At 40.6% G+C, this 24,566-nt stretch overlaps 1 protein-coding gene across 8 annotated transcripts in view; it reads left to right on the forward strand.

Annotated features, from left to right (window-relative positions):
* Positions 1 to 24,566, forward strand: part of unm_hu7910 (un-named hu7910) — a 225,457-nt gene that overhangs the window by 34,539 nt on the left and 166,352 nt on the right. For 6 of the 8 annotated variants that reach the window (XM_043689310.1, XM_043689302.1, XM_043689307.1 and 3 more), the window contains 2 exons: positions 17,251 to 17,400; positions 18,331 to 18,375. In XM_043689310.1, the coding sequence (XP_043545245.1) occupies positions 17,322 to 17,400; positions 18,331 to 18,375 (124 nt within the window). In that variant the 5' untranslated portion in view covers positions 17,251 to 17,321. Of the gene's footprint in view, positions 1 to 6,856; positions 7,036 to 17,250; positions 17,401 to 18,330; positions 18,376 to 24,566 lie in introns of those variants that run through there. The other 2 variants (XM_043689306.1, XM_043689308.1) reach the window with 2 other exon arrangements.

Below are 24,566 nucleotides of genomic sequence, written 5' to 3' on the forward strand. Positions count from 1 at the left end.
ACCAGTGTCTTATACAACTGCAACATGACCTCAGTACTCCGGAACTCCATTCCTCTACCAATAAAAGCCAGTACGCCATATGCCTTCTTCACCGCACTATTTACCTGGGTGGCAACTTTCAAAGATCTGTGTACAAGTGTGAAGTAATACATTTGGGGAGGTCAGACAATAAAAGCGAATGCCCAATCAATAGGAATATACTGAGAGGGGTAGATGGAGTGAGAGATCTTGGTGTGCAAGTGCACAGGTCCCTAAAGGGAACAGTACAGGTAGATAAGGTTGCAAAGATTACATTTGGAATGCTGTCCTTCATTGGCATAGGTATAGAATGCAAAAGTAGGGATGAGATGATGAAACTATATAAGATACTTATGAGTCCGTATAAGACCTCAACTTGAGTATTGTGTGCAGTTTTGTTGACCACATTACAGGAAGGACATAATTGCTCTGGAGAGAGTGCAGAGAGATTTACTACAGTATTGCCAAGGCTGGAGAATTGTAGCTATGAGGAGATTGGAGTGGTTGGAGTTGTTTTGGAGTTGGAGTGGGGGATTCATTGATGGTACACCATTGAATGCCAAGGGGCAGTGGTTAGATTGTGACTTATTGGTGATGGTCATAGTCTGATATTTGTGTGGCATGAATGTTACTTGCCCCTTATCAGACCAAGGAGGAGAAAGTGAGGACTGCAGATGCTGGAGATCAGAGCTGAAAAATGTGTTGCTGGAAAAGCATAGCAGGTCAGGCAGCATCAAAGGAGCAGAAGAATTCTTCTTCAAGAGCTTATGCCCGAAGCGTCGATTCTCCTGCTCCTTTGATGCTGCCTGACCTGCTATGCTTTTCCAGCAACACATTTTTCAGCTCTGATCTCCAGCATCTGCAGTCCTCACTTTCTCCTCCTTGGTCTGATAAGGGGCAAGTAACATTCATGCCACACAAATATCAGACTATGACCATCACCAATAAGTCACAATCTAACCACTGCCCCTTGGCATTCAATGGTGTACCATCAATGAATCCCCCACTCCAACTCCAAAACAACTCCAACCACTCCAATCTCCTCATAGCTACAATTCTCCAGCCTTGGCAATACTGTAGTAAATCTCTCTGCACTCTCTCCAGAGCAATTATGTCCTTCCTGTAATGTGGTCAACAAAACTGCACACAATACTCAAGTTGAGGTCTTATACGGACTCATAAGTATCTTATATAGTTTCATCATCTCATCCCTACTTTTGCATTCTATACCTATGCCAATGAAGGACAGCATTCCAAATGCAATCTTTGCAACCTTATCTACCTGTACTGTTCCCTTTAGGGACCTGTGCACTTGCACACCAAGATCTCTCACTCCATCTACCCCTCTCAGTATATTCCTATTGATTGGGCATTCGCTTTTATTGTCTGACCTCCCCAAATGTATTACTTCACACTTGTACACAGATCTTTGAAAGTTGCCACCCAGGTAAATAGTGCGGTGAAGAAGGCATATGGCGTACTGGCTTTTATTGGTAGAGGAATTGAGTTCCGGAGTTCTGAGGTCATGTTGCAGTTGTATAAGACTCTGGTGCGTCCGCATCTGGAGTATTGTGTGCAGTTTTGGTCGTCATACTATAGGAAGGATGTGGAGGCACTGGAACTGGTGCAGAAGATGTTTACCAGGATGTTGCCTGGTATGGTAGAAAGATCGTATTAGGAAAGGCTGAGGCACTTGGGGTTGTTTTCATTGGAGAAAAGAAGGTTTAGGGGTGACTTGATAGAGGTGTACAAGATGATTAGGGGTTTAGATAGGGTCGACAGTGTGAATCTTTTTCCACGTATGGAGTCAGCTATTACAAGGGGGCATAGCTTTAAATTAAGGGGGGGGTAGGTATAGGACAGATGTTAGGGGTAGGTTCTTTACTCAGCGAGTCGGGAGTTCATGGAATGCCCTGCCAGTAGCAGTGGTGGACTCTCCCTCATTATGGGCATTTAAGCGGGCATTGGATAGGCATATGGAGGATAGTGGGCTAGTGTAGGTTAGGTGGGCTTGGATCGGCGCAACATCGAGGACCGAAGGGCCTGTACTGCGCTGTATTCTTCTATGTTCTAAACCTGAATTCTTTACTATCCCTTTTGCTTACTCCATTTTTGAGTCTTGTCTGCAGCCTTTGAATTTTTGCCCTGCATACCCAGGTCTAGGCTAGTATAACAAGAAGAATATTGGCCTTAATACCAACCATTAGGAACTAACACTATACATTACTCTCCAGTCTGAAAATCAAGCATTCACTGCTACTTTGTTTTTGCCCAATGACTAATTTTGTATCCAATGTTGCACTATAGCTTTAATCACTTGAATTTTATGAACAAGTCCATTATGAAAACTCTTTGAAAGTCCATTTATAAGAAGCAACTGTACTACTGTTGTCACCCCTGTTAGTTCAAAAAGAGCTCTCAATAGTCAAATGAAAATTGTCTGCAAATCAGAGTGTGAAGTGGGAAGTTTTGCTCTGTATGTAATCCTATACTTTACCTGTCCTGGCAGTGTCGTGGGAGTTTGATTTTCTGGTTAAGAGTAGAAACGGCTTTACTTTGTATCTAAACCTGTGCTGACCCTGTCCTGGGAGTGCTGACTGAACCTTATTTTTACTTTTAAAAGAATGATCTAGGTTGGAATGAGTTTGCCCTTTTTCTCCTCATTAAGCAGTTTTTTAAGATCCTCCAGTTCATATCAAAAAGTTGCGTTCCATGGGGATCCTCTGAAACACTTGAGCTCAGTCACATTGTGGTGCCATCCATATATAGAAGAAAAGACTTGTGTTTTATCTTGTTCCTTTAATAGTTTACAGTCAGTTAAGTCGGGAAGGATGGCAAGAATAATGTAATGGTCCTGTTACAGCATTAATAATGCTTGGGCCTAGAGAGATGGAATTTAAAATGAATTAATTAAATATCAAGTGAAAGCTATTCTTCTCAATAGTATGAAACAACTGGATTGTTCTGTAAAAACTAAACATCTTATTCACTGATATCCTCTAAGAAGGAAATCTGTTGTAATTTTGGTCTGGCCTAGGCGTGACCCCAAAGGCACCAAGTTATGATTGTCAGCAGCCTTCTTCAATGGCCTAGCAACCCACAGTTGTATCAAACTGATACAAAAGATACTAAAAGGTCAGAGACTATAAAGCAGTTATTAGATTCAATTGGTAGCAAAATTGAGCTGAGTTTGCTGAATCTTGATGGAAATAACTACCAGTACCTGCAGTGGGTAGTGACAGTCAAAGTGAGGGAAAAGTCCATGTGAACTCCTCCTGACCGTTGTTGCATGTACATCAATCCACGGCAGTATTGTTAGTAGTGATCAACACAGTCCTTGTGGGAATTAAATTCTGTCTTCACATTAAAGGCACCTTCCACAGTGTTTTGCAGCATTCTCACCGTGTTAAATGGGGTAGATTGAGGTCAAGTCCAGAGGGGGTGACTTTGCTTGTACAAGCTTTAATGAACTTTCACTGTTCTTTGTTCAGAGATAGCTTTTTGCCACGACCCTGTAAGCTCTGCGAGGTGTGTTAAAGGTTCCTCCAGAAAGCCTGTACTGTACTGTGTTTAATAAATTTGGTTGCTTGTTCACAGAAGTTGGTGTGTTGCAGTTGCATCAAGTGTGTAAGAACCTCAGGAATAAAAGAACTTAACAGAAGGCTGTTGTTAAACTTGAAAGGGTGCAGAGAAGATTTACAAGCATGTTGCCGGGACTGGAGGGTTTGAGTTATAAGGAGAGGCTGAATAGACTGGAGCTTTCTTCTCCTGGAGTATCGGAGGCTGAGGGGTGACTTCTCTGGCTTATAAAATAATGAGGGGCATGGATAGGGTGAATAGCCAAGGGTTTTTTTTTCCCCTGAGTGTGGTGGAGTCCAAAACTAGAGAGTGTAGATTTCGGGTGAGACAGAAAAGATATTTTAAAATGACCTGAGGGGCAACTTTTTCATGCAGAAGGTAATTTTCATACAAGGAACAAGCTGCCAGAGGAAGTGGTGGAATCTGGTACAATTACAACATCTTAAAAGGCATCTGGATGGGTACATGAATAGAATGGTTTAGAGGGATATGGGCCAAGAGCTGGCAAATGGGACTAGGCCAGATTGGAATGTCTACTTGGTGCAGATGAGTTGTACCGAAGGGTTTGTTTCCATGCTATGTGATTCTGATTCTATAATTTGCATCCTGTGAACATAGCTAAGCAGTTCCACAACCAGTAAATCAGCTCTGACAGTTCTGTAGTCCTGTCATATCCACTTGTAAATAGAGTTGGTGAATTGAATTTACAGGAGGAGGAAAAGTCTGCACTAACTTCCCGAGTCTCTGTCAGAACCTCAACAAGTGAATGCAAAAAAGCATTGGCTGGAGTTATGTCCAGCAGCAAAGGAAGATGTCCGTTAAATGCCAGTCATCTCAGCCCCTGTGTCATCGATTCATTAATGTCTCGGGATAGTATACCATGCCTAACTCTCTCAAGCTGCTTTATGAATGAAGGTCTGAAATAGAGGTTTCGTTGATTTGGTCATATTTGAAACTTTAGTTGACAGTTCTGCGTACAGCAAGACCTAGACAAAATTCTGACTTTGGCTGAAATGTTACCTCTACTCAAATACCAAGAAATTATATTTCTCTTTGGTATTCAATGCCATTACCATTGCAGAATCACCCACAGTCAACCTTGTTGGGATTCCCATTGAACAGCACTCTAGACTGGCCTTAAATGTTATCTGTGAGTATCATCACCTGACTTTCCAAAGCTTGACTGGATGTTCTCCACTTGCCTGGATGAGTGTTGCTCCAAGAGCACTTAAACTTAACTTCATGTCAGGTCAAAGCAGCCTGCTTGATTGACATCCAATTCATGACCTTCAATATTGAATTCCTCCTCCATTGCATCTGGATGTATTATCCACAAAATGAATTGCAGCAACTCATCAAAGCACCTTGCAAACTCATGATTTCTACCATTTCAGAAAACCATGGCAGCAAATTTATGTAAACACTGCCACCTGCAAGTTATACCGATTTCTGACTTGGAGCTATATCAACATCCCTTCATTACCACTGGGTTAGAATCATGGCATGTGCTAAAACTATTAGTGTTACAATACTAATGGGGTGTAGCGGTTTAAGAGAATGTGTCACCACCTGAGCACATGTGTGTGTGAGAGAGAAAAACTTCTAAGGTCACCCCTCAACTTCCCACTTCTCAGAGGTTAAGTGGATTGGCCATGGGAAATTGCCCATAGTTTCAAGGATGTGCTGGCTAGGTCATGGGGACTGCATGCTAAATGGATAGGAACAAAGAGAAATAGCTGGAAAAGCTCAGCAGATCTGGAGCAACTATGGAGATAAATCAAAATTAGTGTTTTGACTCCAGTGACTCTTCCACAGAACTGTAGAGATAGAGTCGGGGAAGTGCATCCGGGTGGGATGCTGTTCAGAGGGTTAGGGTGGACTCGAGCTTAATGGCCTGCTTCCACATTGTAGGGATTCTATAATTCTCTCCAGCTTAGCCTTGTAACTCAAATCCTCCAATCCCAGCAACATCCTGATAAATGTTTTCTGAACCCTCTCCAATTTAATAAAATCCTTCCTATAGGGCAACCAAAACAGTACACAATACTTCAAAATTAGCCTCACCAACATCCTGTACAACTTCATGGTGTTTTAACTCCCATAACTAGTGATCTGAGCAATGTAGGCAAGTGTGCTAAACACCTTCTTAGCCACTCTGTCTACCTTTGACACCACTTTCAAAAACTGTATCTGAACCCCTAGATCTCTTTTCAGCCATTACCTAGGGCCCAGCCATTAACTTTGTAAGTCCTGCTCTTGTTTGTTATACCACAATGTAATATCTCACGTGTATCCAGATTGAACTCCATCTGCCATTCCTCGGCCCATTGACCTAATTGATCAAGATCCCTTTGTAACCTTAGGTAACCTTCACTGTTGATTATATCACCAATTTTGGTCCCATCCACAAACTTGCTAACCATGCCTCCTAAATTCTCATTCAAATTGTTCATATAAATGACAAACAAAAGTGGACCCAGCCATGATCCCTGTGGAACACCATTGATCATTGGCTTCTTGTCTGAAAATCAGCTCTCCTCCACCACCATCTGTCTTCTAATGTCAAGCCAATTTTGTATGCGATTGGCAAACTCTCCCTGAATCCCATGTGATCTAACTTTACTAATTAGTCTACCATTTGTAACCTTGTCAGAGGCTTTACTAAAGTCCATGTAGACAATGTCTACTGCTCTGCCCTAATCTAATCTTGTTGGTTACCTTTTTTAAAAAAAAACACAATCAGGCTTGAGATATGATTTCCCATTCACAAAGCAATGCTGACTATCCATAATCAGTCCTCGCCTTTCCAAATGCATGTAAATTCTATCTCTCAGAATCCCCTCCATCAACTTACCTACCACTGTCGGGCTCACGGTGCAAGATCCCAAGCTTCATATAACCTTTCTAAAATAAAGGTGCTGACATCTTGTGGCAAAGTGAGAAAAATCACTTGCTGCTAAATATATTATTGTCTAAAGTTGATCTCTAATTCTTCTGTTAGAAACTTCCTAAAAGCTGTGCGTGGTGCCTAACAGTGAAGCATTCTGCTCTAGTAGAACAGCTGAATTAAGAACATCTTTTACGTTTTCATTTTGTTGAGCACCAGTTAGTGAGTGAATCCTAGTAGTGACTTTTGATTGGATAACTCTGACAAGTTTGCCAAATAGTTGTCATTCAAAGAAGAGCCTTTCCATATGAGTACTTGAATCTGTTTGGCTTGTGGAGAAAGCAAATCTAAAAATACACCATTAGCAGACTCTGCAGACTTGAGTCATATCAGGTTATAGCTGAGTTCGCTCTCACTTTCTCCTACGTATGAAGCTGGAGTTTGCGAAGCAGAGTTGAACATTTTGATCTGCTTTTTATTATTTATTGTATGGTTTTTGCCTATAATTTTAAGAGAAGTTTAGATGACTGACACCATGGCAGATGATGCAGGTAATGCTTAATATGTGGAATGAACCAAATGTGCTCTGTATGATCTCTTACTGTCACTAGATCTTTTGCAAAGAATTTTCTCTCATATCTGCAGTTTGTGACGTGCTAGTAATTTGTAGTTTTTTATTCTGCACTGTGATTAAGGATATAGTGAGTTTTGAGTCTCTGAAAATTAGTCAGCTTTCTATTTGATCATAGAGGACCCATAGCCTCTTAGTTTGTGCCTGACTGGCACAATCTAATTTTAAGTTTGTTCATGACCTGAATCAATCTGATACTGCTGGGAATGCATTTAAAATATTGGACTTGTTCAGAATATGTAGTTAATACAAGCAAAATCATAACTGCTGGCTGTTTCTATATTGATCGTCTCTGTAGAGAAAGAAGTTGTGTTAATATTTCAGGTTAATGACCTCTCATCAGAACAGGAAAAGACTGGAACTACAAACAGGTTTTAAACAAATGAATAGACAGGGCATTGGGGAAGAACAAAAGGGAAGATTCCTGCTAGAATGGAAGGCAAGAGAAAGATTCAATGGCTGGGGTAATGGTGCACGGCATCAAGAAATGTTGATGGAAATAGTAAAGAAACAAAAGGGGATAAATAGGATGAGCAGAATTAGTGCTAGAAGCCACTCTCTCTGCGATAGAGCCATGCAGCCATTGAATACCAGAGGTGGAGTTATCCAACCAAAAGTCACTACTAGGATTCACTCCCTAACTGTTGTTCAACAAAATGAAAATGTAAAAGATGTTCTTAATTCAGCTGTTCTACTAGAGCAGAATGCTTCACTGTTAAGCACCATGCCCAGCTCTTAGGACGTTTTTCTGCCGTCTGCTGCATTGGATGTTGGTCAAAGAGCTCACTGGATAAAACAGTTTCCTTCACAAACTGAACTACAGTTTGCTGCTGACCCATGTGTTTAGTTCTTAAAAAAAGGATTTGGTGCATTCAAGGCTGACTGTAATTTATGAATATCAGTTGTTTGAGAGTGCCTCTTGAATATTTACCATGCAAATTGCTTGGGGGTTTAAATAAATGTCATCTTTATAGGTTTCTCTTTCTGAATGCATTCTGGTTTCAACACCTGGAATACTGTGCAGAAGTATTGATGGTGTGTAGACAGCCTACTGCACAGATGTTCGTAATTTGTAAATTGAGTCTTCAGGTTAGATGGATGGTTAGTTTTGGAAATTATAATGTTGCTTTACTGTTGAAGGCAAAGATGTCCATATGTTGAGATACCTTTGCTATATATCTGACATGGTTTTCCTGAATGTGAAGTGATGGTGTCATTGCTTTGAGTATAAAAGTTGATGACTGCAAGATGCAACACAAATGAAGTGTGTAAAGGCAAAGTTATGGAGCATGTAAATATCTTGTCTTTTAAAACTGTAAAACCGTTTAGGTAGTAAACGTTCATGTCAAACTTATCCACTTCTGGTTTTGAAGAAGGTGGGTTAAGTGGTTTTGACCAATCTATGTTAAGACATTGATACATTTAAAGAGTCTGTATACCTTTGTTTTAAGAGGGCTTAAACTGTATTTTCACTGCTTTTGTCTGTGTTTTCCAGACCGTGGGAATCTCAAAGGTAAAAGGGAAAAATACCTGGATTTGCAAGTTTTGTATCCTGCAAGCCCTATTAAACCCAATTATCCTTCAGCTTCTCTGATACTTTCCCCTCTTAACTCAGCTCATCAAATGAGTCTTCCATCCTCTAAAACGTCAACAATGCCTTTCTCTCAAAACATATCTGCATCTTGACGACAGTCCTCTTTTTGGGCAGGCTAGTCAATCAGATTCTATTTAGGACAGGGAACCTGAAACAGTATATGATATCCACCAATCGTGGACCCAGATTTCACAGCTACTGTAGTTTAATTGAGAGGAAGAGGAGAGAGAGAGATTATAACCAGAAAACAGGAGGGTGCTCATTTTGCCAGAACTGGGTGAATTTGAGCAACATGTATGAGTTTTGTTTGTCTGACTTGCAATGTTGCTGTGCATCTTTCAATTGCATCCTTGCGTGGTATATCGATGAATTTGATCGCAATGTCAAATGAGCACGTGGACACATCATTGCTGTTAATATGGAACTCATGTTTGGTCTTCTCAAATGTGAGGAATCTTTCAGTGTCTGAAAAGCTTCTTGACAACTAGTTCTAGAAATTCATCCAACCATTTGGCCAGTTCATATTGTGTAGAACTGGACATGGACAGGGCAGGCCATAAAGGGGCATCACTTCAGTGTGTCTTGGCTATCAACATGTACACTGACAGTGGACTGTGAGGGAAAACCCTATAGTACGTATTACCTGGCAGTTTGAAGCTCTTGTACAAATTCAGTAAATGTGCTTTTTATTGTTTTCTAATCAATCTGTCCAGTGATGTTATCACACACCTCATACAGCAGGCAGGAATTGAACCCTAATCAGAATTTAAAAAAAACTCATTTCTTGAGCAAAGCAAATAAGGTTGTCTGGTCATGCTGAATGTGTGGGTCCAATACTTACAACTTTGGACTTTCTTTGAATGGTGTGTAGTTGTTGACCATAGTCACGCTTATAAAGGATGTGTATTCCAGTCCCTTTGGGATTACTGATAGAACTGTCTATATTGGCCTTAATGCCTGGCATAGGTTTACATGGCATGTGGAAATGCTGGTATGATATCTCAAAGACCAACAGATCAGATTCAACAGTACATTCTTTGGCTTTCACAAAAACAAGGCAGTGACCATGCTCGACTAACCTGTACTTTAGAAACTCTCAGTATGGTATCCAGCACTAGATAAGATTATACTGTTGAGCAACATTTTGGGCAGCTTTGCCCTGGATAATGACCTTTTTGAATGTTGTTGGAGTGCCTTTATTCAGGCAAGTGGAGAGTAGTCCCTCACACTTCTGACTTGTGCAGGAGTTAGTGGGCAGGTTTTGGAGAATCATGAGGTCAGTTACACTCAGGATTCCTGTCCTGTGACCTGCTCATGTAGCAAGTGGTTAAATGGTTAGTTTCTGATCAGTGTTAATCCCTAAGATGTTGTTACTGAATTCAGTGATGTAAATGTCAGGATGCGGTAGTTATATTCTTGTTGGAGATGGTCATCGCTTGGAATTTGAGTGATGTGAATGTTTCTTGCCACTTGTTAACCAAAGGCTAGATTTTTTGCTTCATTAGACGTGGACTGAGGAGTCGTGAATGGTGCTGAACGCAGTGTAATCATTAACAAACATCTCCAGTTCAGACTTTATGGAGGAAAGCTTAATGATTAAACAGCTGAAAATGACTGGTGACCTTTTTTCGTTTTCAAAGCACTCCCAATCCTCAGAGTTGCTAATATTTGTTGCAGCTTTACAAGTTTCTTCTGGTTAAAGAATGCAGAAGAAAATTGATGAGAATGGTTCCAGTGATGAGGCGCATCAATTACATAGATGTGGGACTTATTTTTTCTTGAAAAAGTTGAGTTTAGATAGAGGTATTCCAAGACATGGGGCTGGACAATTAAGGTGGGGAAAAGACTGTTCAAGTTTGTGGAAGAGTTTGAAAAATAAAGCGCAGATTTAATGTAATTGTCAAAAAAAATGGAATCGAGACAAGAGGTAAAGAACCTTTTGATAATTCCCTTGGACCTGATCAGAATGCATCCCAGGATATTAAAAGAAGTTAGCTTGGTAGTAACCTTAGAAAAATCCTTAAATTCTGGAAAATGCCTCAGAGGATTAAAAACTGAATGTAACATTTTTCTTGAAAAAGGAAAGAAGACAAGAATCATAACTACAGGTCACTTAAAAATACCTCATTTGACCAAGTCAAGTCAGCATGGCTTCACAAAGTAGAAATATTATCTGGCAAATTTATTCGAGTTGTTTGAGGTAACAAGCTAGATTGATAAAGGGGAAGTAGCGGAAGTAATTTGTTTGGATTTACAGGTGTTTGACAAGGTACTGCACATTGGGTAGCTTAAGAGTCCATGGTGTTGGAGCTGGTATTCGCATGGATAGAGGTTTGGCTAACTAATACAAGATGAAGTGTCACTGGACTCGAGATATTAACTCTGCATTCTTCACATAGATACTGCCAAACCTGCTGAGTTTCACCAGCAATTTCTGTTTTTGTTTCTGATCTCCAGCATCTGCAGTTCTTTCTAAACAAAATATAAAATTGTGTTAGGATAAGGGATGCATTTTCAGGATGGCAGCTTGTAACAAGTGGAGTGCCACAGTGATCAGTACTAGGCCACAATTATTTACTGAAGATATTAATGAGGAATAATAGATGTGAAAAGTGAATGTCGTATAGCAATGTTTGGCAATGAGCATTGTAGGTGAGAAGGTAAATGGTGCGGAGGATACAACTGCACAAAAACCTTGAGCTGCTGTGCCTTGGTAGGAAGAATACAAGAGCTGAATTTTTTTTGAATTGGAGAAAGGCTGTGGAAAGCTCCAGCACAGAGGAATTTGAAAGTCCTTGTGCATAAATTGTAAAAAGCTAGCACACAGCTTCAGGTAATAAATAATGTTGGGGCTTTATTTCAAAGGAAATGTTTGACTATCAAAATAGCAAAGTCTTGCTCAAATTATACAAGTAATTAGTTAGACCACATCTAGAATACTACAAATAGTTTTATTCCTCTTTTCTAAAGAAAGATCACCGAGTAATACAGTACAGGAGTGGCCCATTGAGTCTGTATTGCCAAAAATCCACTAAGTCTGCACTAATCTCACTTTTTGATACTAGGCCTACAGTCTTGAATGTTAAGACACTTCACGTGCTCATCCAAGTACTTTTTCAAAGGTTGTGAGATTACCCTCCCCAGGCTAAACATTCTGGACCCCTACCATCCTCTGGGTGAAAATTGCTTCCCTGTAAATCTCCTGTCACCTTAAAAGCATGTCCCCTTGTTATTGAACCTTCACTTAAGGAGAACATCTGTTTTTCTGTCCATTTTGTCCATGTCCCTTGTAATCTCGTACTCAATCAGGACCCCCTCAACCTTCTCTGCTCCAAAGAAAACAACGTAGGCAGGAGGCGGAGAAGTCAACATTTTGGGTATAAACCTTCCTGAATTCCTAAAGAAGGGTTATATCTGAAATGTTTACTTTCCATCTGATGCTGCCTGGCTTGCTGTTTTCTTTCAGCCTTCTGCTTTGGATTCCAGCATCTGCAGTTTTTTAAAATCTGTAACAAAGGAAATAACACATTATAAAGAAAGGTTGGATAGATAAACTGCTTCATCCCAGGCAATATCCTGGTGTTTCTCCACTGGATCCCTTCAGTGTAATCAATCCTATAGTGCATTGCCCAGAACTGCGCAAGGTATTCTAGCTGTGCCCGAACCAAAATCTTGTGGAGCTCCAACATAACCTTCCTGCTCTTTATGCCTTGACTGATGCAAACCAGATACACTGGCATTGAAGGCAGTCCAGAGAAGATTCATTAGGGTTAATCCTGAGTATGGAGATACTGGCTTATGAGGAGAATTTTACTTGGTTGGGCAGAGAGGTGACTTTATTAAAACATACAAGATTCTTAAGAGACTTGACAGGATAGATGCAAAGACATTGTTTACTCTTGAGAGTTTAAAATCAGAGGACTTAATCTCAGAAGAAGGAGTCACCCATTTAAAATAGAGATGAGGAATTCCTTCTCTGACGACCGTTGTCTGTGGCATTCTTCATTGCAGAGAGCTATATTGGCTGGGTTGTTAAATTATATTCAAGGCTGAGTGATTTTTAATTGGCAAAGGAATCAAGGATTATGGGGGAAGAGGCAAGAAAGTAGAGTTAGAGAATATGAGCTGAGCCATGACCTTACTGAATTATTGAGTAAACTCGATAGCTGCCTACTTTGACTTCTATGCCGACATTTTATGTCGGAATGCCGGAGGTGTTTGGGACCTGAAAAGCATTGCCTCAGGTTGTTGTGGAGATAGATTCATTTAAGATATTTAAGAATTGGATTATTATCTGGAAATAATGAATGTATAGGGATACAGGAAAGGAGAGAGGAAGAGAGTTCCACTCAGTAATTTGCTTTTTGAAGAGTTGAGCAGTTGTCACTGGCCAAATGACTGCCTCACTACACTATAATTGTTTCCTGATTCTGTTTTTGATCTAATACTATTTCTTTAATCTCCATAATAAGCCAGAGGTGGATTTTTCCTGCTGGACTTTTCAGTGGAATGTTGTTTTATTAAATATTTGAATTTTTTTTGGTTTCCCACTGTTTGTTAACTACTATAGCTTTTAGCCTATATACTTAATCAGGTCGATCTCCCCTATAATTGAATTGAATTTATTGTCACGTGTACGAGGCACAGTGAAAAGCTTTGTCTTGTGAGCAGTACAGGCAGATCGCATAGCTAAATAGCATAGACAAGTAAATAGTAGGTAAACAACAGCAAAACAAAACCACAGGTACAGGTGAATGCTGAGAGTTTGAGAGTCCATTCAATATTCTAACAACAGTAGGGTAGAAATTGTTTCAGAATTGGCTGGTATGAGAGTTCAGGCTTCTGTACCTTCTTCCCAATGGTAAAGATTGTAGAAATAGATTGCCAGGGTGGGATGTTTGAGAATGCTGGCGGCCTTTCTTTGACAGAGTCTGATTGATGGATTCTATAGATGGGAGGTTGGCCTTTGTGATTTTCCAGGCTGAGTTCACCACTCTCTGTGACTGTCTGCAATCTTGAATGGTACAGTTGCCATACCAGGTAGTGCTACATCCCCGAACCGTCGATTCTCCTGTTCCTTGGATGCTGCCTGACCTGCGGCACTTTTCCAGCAACACATTTTCAGCAGTGATACATCCAGACAGAATACTCTCGATGGCACACGGATAAAAGTTGGCGAGGGTATTCACCGTCATGCCAAATTTCCTCAGCTGCCTGAGGAAGAAGAGACGTTGTTGGGCCTTTGTAACCAGTGCATCCACATGAAGAGTCCTAGAAAGCTTGTTGTGGATGAGCACTCCTAGGAGCTTGATACTCTCCACTCGTTCCACCTCTGTGCTGTTAATGTGTTGGGTGGGGGGGCATGGGTAACATCCCGTCGAAAGTCAATAATGAGTTCCTTGATTTTGCCAGCATTGAGAGCTAGGTTGTTCTCAATGCACCATTTTTCCAGGTCATCTATCTCCCGCCTGTATTCTGTTTCATCGCCATTTGAGGTTTGACCGACTGTGGTGGTGTCGTCAGTGAACTTGTAAATGGCATTAGTCTGGTATTTGGTGATGCAGTCATGGGTATACAGTGAGTACAGTAGGGGGCTGAGTACGCAGCCCTGGGGGGCTCCAGTGTTGAGTGTTAGTGAGGATGAAATATTGTCCCCAATCTTCACTGACTGTGGCCTGTGGGTCAGGAATCTGAGGATCCAATTGCAGAGAGTGGGGCTTAGTCAGAGATCACTAGGTTTAGTAATCAGTCTCGAGGGGATAATAGTGTTGAAGGTTGAAATGTAGTCAATGAGTAGGATTCTTACATAACTGTTTTTGGTATCAAGATGCTCTAGGGAGGAGTGATGGGCAAATGATATGGCATCTGATGTGGATCTGTTGGTCCGATAGGCAAATTGGAGTGGGTCAAGTGTAGTGGGGAGGCTGGTGTTGATTAATGCCATGACCAGCCTTTCAAAGCATTTCATGACCACTGCAGTTAGGGCCACTGGGCGGTAGTGATTGAGACATGCTGCATGAGCTGCCTTAAGCACAGGGATGATGTTGGCCCTCTGGAAACAGGCTGGGACAGTGGCCTGCTGCAGGGAGAGGTTGAAGATATCCGAGAAGACCTCTGCCTGTTGGTCTGTGCACGGCCTGGTACTTCGTCTGGTCCCGTCGCTTTCCTTGGATTCATACGAAGGAAAACTGATCTGACTCAGATGCAGTGACTGTTGGGATAGGTTTATCAGGACTTGTCTGAATAGGTGTTACCTCTCCACTGAAATTCTGCTCAAAGCAAGCATAGAAGGCATTGAGATGATTTGGAAGGGATGTGTCTTTGTTTGCTATCTTGCCCTGTCTCGTTTTAGAACCTGTGATGTCATTCAGTCCTTGCCATTGTCACCGGGTGTCTGTCTGGGTCTCTAGTTTGGATCGGTATTGGTCCTTGGCTGTCTTAATGGCTCTGGGAAAGTCATACTTGGATTCCTTGTATTTGAGTGGGTCTCCTGACTAGTAACTGTCACTGTTTATGTACCAAGGAGACATTAGGTCAGATGAGGTTAGAGGTAGGTTTTAAGGAGCATCTTAAAATGAGAAAAATGAGCAGAGAGATAATAGGAGGGACTACCAGAAATTGAGGCTGAGGCATTTTACTTAAATTATCTGACGGGTCAGCATTTATTGCCATCCAAGTCCTCCTTGAGAAGATGGTGTTGAGCTGCTCCTTTGTACTGTACAGGACTCATGTAGTTCAGTGGTTAGCACTGCTGCCTCGCAGCGTCAGGGACGGGGTTCTTTTTCACCCTCTGGCGATTCTGTGCAGAGCTTGCACATTTTCCTCATGTCTAGGTGGGTTTCCTCTAGGTACTCTGGTTTCCTCCAACAATCCACAGATGTGCAAGCTAGGTGGAGTGGGCATGCTAAATTGCTCGTAATGTCCAGGGATGTGCAGACTAGATTCCCTATTGTATGGAAACAGGTCCTTTGGCCCACCAAGTCTCCGAAGAGTAACCCACCCAGACTCATTTCCCTCTGACTAATGCACCTAACACTATGGGCAATTTAGCTTGGCTAACTCATCTGACCTGTACATCTTTGGACTGTGGGAGGAAACTGGAGCACCTGGGGGAAACCCACTCACACACTGGGAGAATGTGCAAACTCCACACAGACAGTCGCCCAAAGCTGAAATCGAACCCAGGTCCCTAACGCTGTGAGGCAGCAGTGCTAACCACTGAGCCACCATGCCACCTCTAGGTGAATTAACCATTGGAAATGCAGGGTCATGGGGGAAAGGGCAAGGCTGGATCTCAGTGGAATGCTCTTCATAAGGTCAGTGTGTACTCAATGGGCCAAATGGCCCGTTTCCCACTGTAGAGGGACTCTATGATTTGGTGTAAGTAGACCCAGAGATGGAAATGTGTTGCTGGAAAAACGCAGCAGGTCAGGCAGCATCTAGGGAACAGGAGAATCAACGTTTCGGGCATTAGCCCTTCTTCAGGAAAGTAGACCCACAATACTGTTGGAGAACAAATTCTAAAATTTTGATCCAATGCCACTAAAAAATGGTGATATATTTCCAAGTCAAGATGTTGTGCAGTTTTAAGGGGAACTTGAGTGGTAGTGTTCCCATGTATCTGCATTTCTGCAGTGCATCTTGAAGATGGTGTACACTGCTAGTATGGGGGCATTGATAGTGGAAGGACTGAATGGTTGTGGTGCCCTTCAAGTGCACTACTTTGTCTTGGGTGGTGTCAAGCTTCTTGGGTGTTCTGGGATCTGCATTCAGCCAAGCAAGCGGTTGTATCACACACTTGATTTCTGCCTTGTAGATGGTGGACAAGCTTTCGGGAGCTGGGAGGTATATTAACTGCTCTGACCTGTTCTTGTAGCTGCATTACTTATATAATTAGTTCAGTTTCTGGTCAATGGTAAGCTCCAGGATATTGGGTTATGACTGAATGGCTGCTACCAGAAGTGATTCAAACCTGGAATACTCAAGGTCAGAATTGGAAGAACAGTATGGGAGTGCAAAGTGGTGTGTGTGTGGGTGTGTGTGTGGTGGTGGGGGAAATGTCAACGTACATGTGGAATTGATGTTGTGTTTTTGGATAATATTGCCATCAGATGTTATGAAGATGAGAGATTTAAAATGGATACATGGGTGGGGCAGAGATAGAGAAATAATGGAGGATTTGCAGTTACTCCTCACCTTGACCATTTTTTTGTTTGCTGTCTTTGTCCCACTACCATTACTTCTGCCTTGCATCATCATCCTTTCTGTCACTGACAGACGTTCCATTTTTTATACCACTTTTTTTCCACCACTTTTTTTCCTGTTTGTGCACTTCCTTAAAGTCCATTGCTTCTCATTTTTCTTCCTCTATTGAGAGGTCATTGATCTGAAATATTAACTCTTCTTCCCTCACAGATGCTGCCAGGTTTGCTGAGTCTTTTCAGCATTGTGTTTTTAATATTTTCTATATCATTGGTCTTCTGGTTTTGGGACATTTCCATCCACAGCAAATCCAACTAAAGAGATTTTCCTCATTTTCAGATAAGCACAGCTCTCATAAAAATGGGAAGAAAAGTGATGGACCCTCCGGAAGTTCGTTCTTCACATGGTTCATGATAATTGCTTTGCTGGGTGTTTGGTCATCAGTAGCAGTTGTTTGGTTTGATTTGGTGGATTACAAAGAGGTTTTGGGTAAGTTTTTCAATTTGTTTTCCAACTATTGAAGGAAGTTCTTTTCTGACTCCTTGTTACTAAATTATCAGAGCAGTTGCACTGTATGCACAATAATGCCCCAATTTAAAATTGGCAAGTATGAAGCTATCTCTTCATTACCACCACTAACTTCATCCCTCTCCCTGGTTACTGTTGGAGGTTGAACAATATTTGACCCCAAGATGAGCCCCTCATCCTACATCTCCATCATTGCAAAGACTACATATTCCACCCCTGTAACTTCTACCACCTCTGCCCATGCATAGTCTTCTGTTGCTGAAATCTTCATCCATGCCTTTAATAATCTCTCTACACTTCAGTATTCTTCTGCAAATCTGGCTGTTCTCCTGCATTTTGTTGTCTAAACCAGAAATCATCAAATGCTGTCTGACTATGCCCTTGCTTGCATAAAGCACTGTTTAATCTCTTGTTGCTTGTGTTTCTTACGGTCAAGTTACACTTTGATTTTAAAACTCTCATCTTTTGTTTTCAGTTACCGTCGTGACTTTGTCTCTCCCTATCATCTGTCATCTTCTCCAATCCCACAAACCTTCGATATCTGCACTCTAATTCTGACCTCTTGAGCATCCCAGATTTTCTTCATTGCTGTGTATGCGTTCAACTGTCAATAACCTATGCTTTAGAATTTCCTTCCCAAACCCTCCAGTTCTGTACCTCTTTGTCCTTAAGATGCTGTTTAAAATCTACCTCTTTAACCAAGCTTTGGGCCATTTCTCCTATTACCTATTTGGTGTTGGATGCTGCTTGTTGAAGTGCAGTAGGACTATTTTAAGTGCTTTAAAGGTGCTATAAAAATGTGGTTTTGGCTTGGGTCTTTTTTTTTTATTGTGTGTGTAACAGTGCTAATCTGGAAAATGTTTGAAATGTTTATTTTTATCATGCATGCAGCTAAAGCAAAGGATTTCCGTTATAATTTTTCACAGGTATTACAAGGTAGGACTTTCACTGTTCTTGCATGTTGTTTTATTCCTGTTATGTTGAAATTTCCTTTGTACATCTGATTTTCTATTGAAGCCTACAATATTAACCTTTTTTCTTCTATCCTGGGATTTGCAATACATGGTGATTCATGCTTCTTTTGCTGTACATTTATGGTTTACAGAATCCCTTTTTCTTTTACACAATATTGAATATGGGGCAGTAGCGTACGTGTGCATGACTTTTAACATTAATTTTCAGAAATGTCCCCAGTAGGGGAGATTTAGTTGTCGTCTGATGCCTTATTGAGATAATTATGGCAATGTTATATTTTCTCTTAAATGATTGCATTTGTAATTTAATGTTCTGTTAAATTAAGGTTAAAGTCAGTTTTATTTGGGAGGTGCTGGCATATAACCTACTTGAAAATGAATGTTATATTGGTAAAGTGAGAATGCAAAACGTTTTGCAGTCATTTTGATTTGCAGTATTATAATTGATTTCAATTCAAGTTGTGGTGCATTTTAAATGCAAAATCCACAATATTTGTTAGTCTGTGCTATATTGCTTAATGTTTCTAATTTCGGTAAGCTACTTGCAATTTCAAAAATGCTTTGCCTGTCTTAACATTTTCAATTCTAGCATTTGATAATATAGCGATTTTTGAGAAGATTTGTGTCTCAGGTTGATAAATATGTAAGTTAGCTCGCAGAGCTGGAAGATTCATTTTCAGGCATTTCATCACCATACTAGGTAACGTCATTGAGAATCTCAGGTAAAGTGCTGGTGGTGTGTCCAGCCTCTCTATAGGTTTTCCAAACAGAGTTAGATCCTATCTACCTTACCTGGGGCGAGGGGGCTAGAAATGACATCACCCACCTTAAGAAACCAAGACCTATAAATAGAGAGGCAGAGAATAAAAGATCTCTATGGAATCAATGACCGTATCATGACAACATTTAGCATTCAGTTTGAGAGACAAACTTGGGTTGGAAGCAACAATGCTAAGCTCAAACAAGGTACGGCAGACCTGGTTAGAATGGACTTTGTTCCTCAACTGTCTGCGTCTTTCAATGATAGATGTTTCAGAAAATAGTTAATGGCTCATGGCAAAGATAGTGAGGAAGAAGCATACCAGAAAAAGGACAAGTCAAGCATTCTGAGTGGGAGAAAAAAAAGCAAATTACTGGTGAAACTCAGCTGGTCTGGCAGTATCTCTGAGAAGAAAGCAGAGTTAACATTTTGAATCCAGTTACTCTTCAGAACTGGAGTTTGGCCAGCAATTTGTTTTTGCTATAGATCTCCAGCTTTTGTAGTTGTTTGTTTTATTTAAGTATCAAATTGAAAGAAAAAAACATTATGTATTGTGGTACAGATTAGTAGTAAACCTGGGAGATTGGGAATGTTTTAAAATCCAGTAAAAGATGTCTAGAAAAGTAATAAATGAAAAAACAAACTTTGCAATAACCTTGCAGATAATATCGAAACAGATACAAGCGTCCCTGTGTATTGTTATGGACCAGGCCAAACCCCCTCAAAATCTATTAAGGTGAAAGCCTTGACACCAACTTTTCTTATTTTAGAAGGCAAGTGTAAAGTGTGTCCCACAATTTGTTTGATCAGATTATCAGGCCTGAAGCAAAGCACACTCCTTACATGTAAAATGCATAAAAAATAACATAAAAAATTAGCTTAACTGTGACTCTGTTGAAATACTTAACAAGATAATGTGTTAACTACCACTGATTAGCTGTTTGAAAATAGTAACATCCCATAAGTAGACCCTTGGCAGAGGCAAATTCAGTAGATTATCGTAGTGTTCTCCAGTCCAGGAAGAAAGAACGTGAAGAGAAAATTGAGAGAGAGAAGGAGCAAGAACTCGTGTTTTGCTGTAGCGGGGAGAGATGTATAACAGCTTCCAAACCCCAGCAGCTACAGAAAGCTAAACTAAAATCCTGGTTCTGAGAGCTTGACTATGCACCTTCATGTTGTGTTCCGACTTAAAAGAAACCAAAACCTCAAGCTGTTTACTTTATTAACTTCGAGCAGACCGCTTGGTACCTCTGTCTCAATCTCTTTTTTTTTAAAAGAAAAACCTGGACAAAATACACCTCTTAAAGTCAGTGTTGTCAACCCCCTACCCCCCAAAAAGCCACCAGTATTCAAATGGATTCAATTTTTGTAAACTTTCAGTCTTATGCTGTTAGTGCACTGCAATTACATTGACTCTAAGCATGGAAACATTCAGTTCTACAGCCCATTTTTCTTGCCACCGACTGCCACTGTTTTCATTAATCAAAGTTGTGACAATGCATCAGCAATTACATTGCCTCATCCTGCCACATATGTAATTTTCAAATTCAATGGGTGCAGTAAATAGTTTGGAATTTTTATCCTTAAATTTTTCCAAAAACTTTAAGGGGTTATGATCAGTAAGTACTATTGTCTCAGATACATTACTAGAAATACCAATGTTGCAATGCCAACACCAAACTCAAGGTCTCCCTCTCAGTGCATGATTTGGAGGCGCTAGTGTTGTACTGGGGTGTACAAAGTTAAAAACCACACAACACCAGGTTACAACCACCTGATGAAGGAGCAGCGCTCCGAAAGCTAGTGCTTCCAAATAAACCTATTGAACTGTAACCTGGTGTTGTGATTTTTAACCCCCTCAGTGCAGGAATATTTGTTGGTGAATATTCAGTTTTCAGGAAAAATACCCAATAGGCTTTTCTATTCTCTGACTGTCATCTTGTAAGAACACAGCACAGACACCCACGTCACTCATCGATAGCCACTTTCAATGGCTTTGTATAATTAGGTGTGGCTAACGCTGGAATAGTGGTTAACACAGTTTTCAGGTTGTGAAGTGCCTTCTGACATTCCTCCACTTGCAGAAGTTTTCTGCACTTCAATAGGTCAGTCAGTGAAGCAACCATGCTGCTAACATTCAGTCCCAGGAATTGTACTATTTCCCTCCTCGATGGTATGAGGAAACTCCCCAAAAACTTTTGTTTTTATGTCCCGTGGGGCCATTTGTCCATGACCAATCTCATGGCCCAGGAATGTGACTTGGGCTTTTACAAGCTCACTCTTAACTAGGTTTATCACCAAGCCTGCCTCCTGAAGTCAATTGAACAATTCAGACAGATGCTGCAAATGTTCCTTCCATACACGACTAACAATCACCCGATCACCTAATTACAACAACAGTTGAGTAATCCCGAAATGACCTCCTTGGATAGTCTTTGATATGTAAATAATTTTGATGTAAAATTTGATCTTTGTATTTCCGTGGGTAGTCCATAACAAAATAAAAATTGAGTAACTCTTCTACAATCCTTGAACCGTGTTACTGCATAATGGAATCGCCTTCGGAATACTAGTAGACACATACTTTATGGTCAACAAATAAGAACTCGTGCTTTTTGTTTTAGGTAGGCATCCTATACAATCAATTAAGACCCTTGTATGTTGTTCCTCATGTGAGAATGGGTATTAAGGGTGCTGATTTTATCATTTCCTGAGGTTTTCTAATTACCTGATGTATATGACATGTCCAGCAAAATTCACACATTTTTATGCTGTCCAGGCCAAACCAAAAAAACGTTTGCGTGAGTTTTCCTTACTCCCAAATGGCCTCCTACTGGTAATTCATGTGCTGCTCGCAGCACCACCTCTCTACAACCAATCTGTAATACAACTTTATGAACTTCTGCCCCTTTTTTATCCACTTGAATATGTGATGGTCTCCATTACCTCATCAATACTTAATTTTTAAGATGATAACATTTTGGGATACACTCAGGTTCTTTTTCTTTGTGTGCTATTTGATACAACTGCTTAAGTTTTCATCATCCTGTTGTAATTCAACTAACCTGTCTGAACTGAAAATATCCACTTTGTCCTCACCTGTTCTTATTTTTCCTCAATCACTTGATCACTCAGTTTCTGACAAGTGAACTTCAACTTTCTTATCTTTACTCCTTTATTTCTCCTAGTTCACCCTGTGGCTTTGTAACTGTTACTACTAAGTCAGAAAAATAATCCCAGGATATACTTCCTGTAAACCTCAGTTGCCTGGTTTTCCCATTGTCTTTTCAAACATATTTGGCATTGCTCCCATCTGTAATCCAGCATATCATTACTGAGGATTAACTGTATCTCCAGAACAGAGAATTTCACTAGTACTCCTACCACCACTTCACTTTTCACCTGACTCTCCAACCTCATTTCAAATGAAACATTGCTCTTCTCATCATGAATTCTACATATTACCACCTTTTTTGGCAATACTCCTTCAGAATTACATATCTCCTCATCTCTCGCCATCAAAGATTGACTTGCTTCCATAGCCCTTAAAATTTTAATTTCTTTACCTAGTCCTCCTTGTGCACGTGAACAAACATAATGCACACAAGTAAATTCTTCAGAGACATCTGGTGTTTCCTTTTCTGCTAACACCCGATCAGGTTTTACTTTTCCTTGCAGCTTGTTAGCTTCTACTCTGCTTTCCTTTAGCACTTCAACAAAACTCACTGGCTTATCCTGTTTTCCTGTATCTGTCTTCCCAGTGCTTTTCTTAAACCACCAACACTGTGATTTAATGTGGCCTACTTTATTACAGTGAAAATGCCTGAGCTTCTTTAGTTCTGTTGACACCTCATGGGTTTCCTTTTTATCAAATTGTAAACTGTCTTTGCAATCTTCAATGAGATCTCCTTTTCCCATAAACCATGAGGATTTCTTGCTTCCCCAGGTTCTATCCCAGATTGAAATTTATGTTGGTAGCCAAACTTTGATTAATGAACGAATTCGTAATTATCTGCCATTTCCGCTGCTAATCTTGCAGCCTTAACTTTAGCCATCCTTTTCTGTTTCTTATATTTATGAAGTAGTATGAAGTGATTCATTTTGGTAGGAAGAATGAGCAGGGTCAATACAAAGTTATGAGCAGAGTGACTGATGTACAAATGCGCACAAATCATTCAAGGTAGCAGTGTATTATGGAAAGAATCAATAAAGCATATATGAAATCTTGGGTTTTATGAATAAGCACATAAGAATAGACTAGCAAGTAAATTATGATAAACCTGTACTAAACGAAAGTCTGGCTTTAACTGGACTATTGCTTCCAATTCTATGCACTAGACTTCAGAGAGGATGTGAAGGCTTTATAGATGGTGTAGAAAATATTCAAGGGAATGATTAGAGGGATGTGGATAAATTGATGAAGACTAAGCTATTCGGTTTGGAGAAGAGAAAATTAGATAAAGCTGTTCAAAATCATCAGGTTTAGATTAGATTTCTTACAGTGTGGAAACAGGCCCTTCGGCCCAACAAGTCCACACCGCCCGCCGAAGCGCAACCCACCCATACCCCTACATTTACCCCTTATCTAACACTACGGGCAATTTAGCATGGCCAATTCACCTGACCTGCACATCTTTGGACAGTGGGAGGAAACCGGAGCACCTGGAGGAAACCCACGCAGACACGGGGAGAATGTGCAAACTCCACACAGTCAGTCACCTGAGTCGGGAATTGAACCCGGGTCTCTGGCGCTGTGAGGCAGCAGTGCTAACCACTGTGCCACCGTGACCCCATGAAGGACAAACTGTTGATGTTGGCAGAAGGATCGACAACCAGAGGACGCTGGTTTAAGGTGACTAGCAAGAGAAACCATTGTTGTACAAGGAAAAATGTTTTTTGCAGCAAGTGGTTGAGATATGGAATACATTGCCTGAGTGTGGTCACAAACTGAACTAGAACCTTAAAAATAAAAATTATCTGAATAGAAAAAGTTGAGACTCTGGGAACAATTGCTGAATGGGACTAGGTGAGTTGCTCTTGTGTCCACAACAGGTTGAAAAGTCTCTCTGAGCTCTTATGGTTTTGTGATTCTATGTACATCCTTTCATCTGGAGCATTGCATTATTTTATACCTTTGTAGCTGATGCTACATTAATATTAAGTTGTTGAGCTATAAACTTGAGAATTAATTTGAATCTTGTCAACAGTAGTCTTCAGTGGCTATGCATAAAGTCTTAGTACAACTTGAAGATAAAATTTCACTATTACTAAAATTTGGGGTCGGCATGGTGGCTCAGTGGTTAGCACTACTGCCTCACAGTGCCAGGGACCCGGGTTCGATTCTAGCCTCGGGTAACTGTCTGTGTGGAGTTTGCACATTCTCCCCGTGTCTG

This window comes from Chiloscyllium plagiosum, chromosome 4 (genome assembly GCF_004010195.1).
Source record: "Chiloscyllium plagiosum isolate BGI_BamShark_2017 chromosome 4, ASM401019v2, whole genome shotgun sequence".
NCBI lineage: Eukaryota > Metazoa > Chordata > Chondrichthyes > Orectolobiformes > Hemiscylliidae > Chiloscyllium > Chiloscyllium plagiosum.